General features: G+C 43.2%; 1 protein-coding gene across 1 annotated transcript; it reads right to left on the bottom strand.

Moving 5' to 3' along the window:
• Positions 1-386: 386 nt before the first annotated feature.
• Positions 387-1,826, bottom strand: LOC139781396 (uncharacterized). Its single transcript, XM_071720252.1, has one exon. It carries the CDS (start codon positions 1,824-1,826, stop codon positions 387-389), a length of 1,440 nt encoding a protein of 479 aa, XP_071576353.1.
• Between the last annotated feature and the right edge of the window lie 1,215 nt (positions 1,827-3,041).

Raw genomic sequence — 3,041 nt, 5'->3', positions numbered from 1 at the left:
CACTAGGCAGTTTCCTATGAACACTCCTGGCATTATTTCTTCAGCTTGTATTATGCCTAATGAATTCTTATCGGTCGCGACTTGTATTATTGTTTCGCTTCGTGGTTTCAAAGTCATTTTCCTATATGGATACAATTTTAGTGTACTATGACCTATTCGTATCGAGTTCGATTCGTAGCTGTATGACGCTTGATGCTTCTTTATGAAATATATTCCTAGTATCCCGTCATATTCAATCGGGAAATCATCCTTGACTACATAAATCGTGTGCTTGATTTTTCTATCTTTTAAATCAATAGTAGCTCTGAATTTTCCAATGGTATGAGCCTTATGTCCTGTTACTCCTGTAAGGGCCATTTCATCTTCTTCTATTAATGTTTCGCCTTTCAAATGTTTTCGGTATCGAACAGCAAATTCATCTTTTCGCGCTTCGCTTCTCGCATGGGCAGAGTGATTAAGGCCAGCCCTGTATGCTTTTGCGGCTTATTCGTCATGTGTGACACTTTATACTCTATAGCAGGTCGGCGCTGCTTTGTTTCCTCCTTGTCTTCCTCATTGCTATTCGGTGCAGAATTACTATTCTTTTTTCTCGGACCATTCGTTTTCGGATAATTTTTATTTTGTCCTCGAGAATTATTAGACTTATCCTGATTTGATCTCTCTTTATTGGGTCGTCCGTTTAATAGCCAACATTCCTCGCGTATGTGTCCTGTTTTCTTACAATATTTGCAGAATTTTTTTATCGCATTTACGCGGAGTGTCCTATCTGGTTTCGGCAAAGAAAAACGGTTCGCGTATCTGCTGGTACGACATTCTCTTCCGTGATGTCCGTATTTTTTGCATTTTTGACATTGTATTATCGGTCGGTTATCACGCGGTTGCGGCGAGTACGCATAATTATTTTTGGACCGCGGCGGATTGCCACTCGGTCCGTTTACCTTTTCTTTTGCGCTCGCTCCGGCAATCGCTTCTTGCAAGGTTGCAAAATGCTGAGCTCGGACGAGTAACTTGATCTCGTCTCTCAATCCTAATTGGAAATTCTGTAATGCCTGTTGTTGAATCGTTTCTAATATAGTTCGCTTGCTTTCTATGGTGTGATTTCTTCCTTCTATCATGGAATCGTATAATTCCATAGCTAATTTATCTGCTCTTAATCCGAATGCTCTTGCGCTTTCTCCGGATTTTTGCTTGAGTGTATTAAACTCTAATTGCAAGTGTGTGGTACTTTTTCGGCTCAAATAACAAACTTCTAACTCTTTCTTTAATTGTGCGAAATCTCGTATCTCTCGCGTTTGGAAATCTATCATTGCTCTTCCTTTTAATTTTGTACATACCACTGCTTCTAATAATGTTCCTTCTTCTATCGGATTTATGTTTTTTATTGCGTATGACGCGGCGCTCAGAAATTCTTGCAATTTACTCGATGTTCCGTCAAACTCGGGTATCAAGTCTCGTGCCTCTTTTAAACGTAGATATCCGATAGCGCGTTCCGCTTGATTCCGAATATCGTACGACGTTCGTCCGTACGTCACTTCGAACGGGAGGTTACTTGGCTCGCGTTTCGCGTGAAATTTGCGGCGTTCAGGATTCGCCGTTTCTAACTGATTTACGCGATCTTGTAAGTTGCGGATTCCATGTAATATCTCGTCGAGAATGGAATCTCTATCGTCCGGATGTAATCCGGGCATTCGGTTACGATTATTCGCCGGGGTTCTCCTTTGAGATAGCACTCTATTAAGACGGTTTATTTCTTCGTCTATTTCCACTGGGGTTACCGGCGCGTTTTCATTGTTCGCGTCGCGGTTGTTAATTGCTGCTTCCGCCATCTCAATTACGTTTACGTTTCTTGATGCTGAGTAATATTCTTGCGGGTTGAATACGCTGCTATCATACGAAGTCAATGAGAACTCTCGTCTTTGTGATAGTCTACTGGTCGTACTGTCCGCGTCTTCGGATTGTGCGTACGCGTGTGAGGGGTGGAGTCTATTTTCCTCGGGGCAGTTATTTTGTCTTATTAAGCTCGCGTCTAAATCGTCGAATTAAAATTCGCGTTCGACTACTATGTTAGGATGTAATTCCGGTTCTGATTCGTTTTCGCTTGAGTAGTACGCGTCTAAGTTTCTACGCACGGTTTCGCGATTGTCGCTTACGACTTCTTCGGTTGTTTGAACGGGACTTAACGGGCTATTGATACGCGCTCGTCGTGACGTCTCGCTATGGAGCCACGATTGGTTTAGTTCCGCATGTGGATTATCGCTTTCCGACATCTACAGTAATTACGCTTTACATAAATTGCTTAATCGACTTACATTACGGTCGCTAGTCGCATGCTGCTGGTCGGTGCTCGTGCCGCTTTATCAGTCAGTGAGCTTTCGTTGAGGTAGGTCGGTGCTGTCTCGGATTACGCTGAACGTTGGTCCCTCATCGGCCGCTACCGTGTGTTCCACTGTTATCGAATCTGGCTGCCGTGTCTCCGTTGAGGATGTTGCACCGCCTTAACAATTCACTTTTTCTGTTTCAGCTGCCGTTCCCGTCTTCCTGCCAGTGGATCCCACCGCTGCCACCAGTTGTTGTGCTCCCTTTTTGCGGAGGGGCACTTGGATTCTTTTTGGTCCACGGAGGATTTGGGGTCGATCAATAACTGACACTTTTGAATAAAGGATAACCTTTAATAATCACTTTGCGTACATTCGTTACTCGCGTTTGACTCCCGTCACTGCTCCGGTTCCCGACTCTCATTGCCCTCCCGTCCTCTTCTCTCGTTCCGTTTTGTTCGCTCCTCTGTCCTTCGGTTTCGCTGAGTTGCCCGATCGGATGTAGGCCGATCGCGTAACTCATTGTTTTGACTTTCTTTTGTTTCGTGGTCTCGATTTCTTTTTACGGTCTCGTTTATAATAAGATCTTTACAATACTTATTTTTAAATAACAATGTTTCTTAATCCTATTTTGTAATATTAATTTGGGGCCGCAACACATGTCACAATCGCTGATTATTGAATTCGGATCAAAATTGATTTCTGATGGAGTTTCTAAATCTTGAG

This window comes from Temnothorax nylanderi, unplaced genomic scaffold (genome assembly GCF_030848795.1).
Source record: "Temnothorax nylanderi isolate EJ_2023f unplaced genomic scaffold, tnyl_v1.0 TNYL_tig0334_pilon, whole genome shotgun sequence".
In the NCBI taxonomy this organism is placed as follows: domain Eukaryota; kingdom Metazoa; phylum Arthropoda; class Insecta; order Hymenoptera; family Formicidae; genus Temnothorax; species Temnothorax nylanderi.
This window is presented reverse-complemented; position numbering and strand designations above follow the sequence as displayed.

What these genes read in the sequence shown, in the direction of transcription:
- LOC139781396 (XM_071720252.1), bottom strand. Translation starts at nt 1,826, where the DNA reads ATGGCGGAAGCAGCAATTAACAACCGCGACGCGAACAATGAAAACGCG.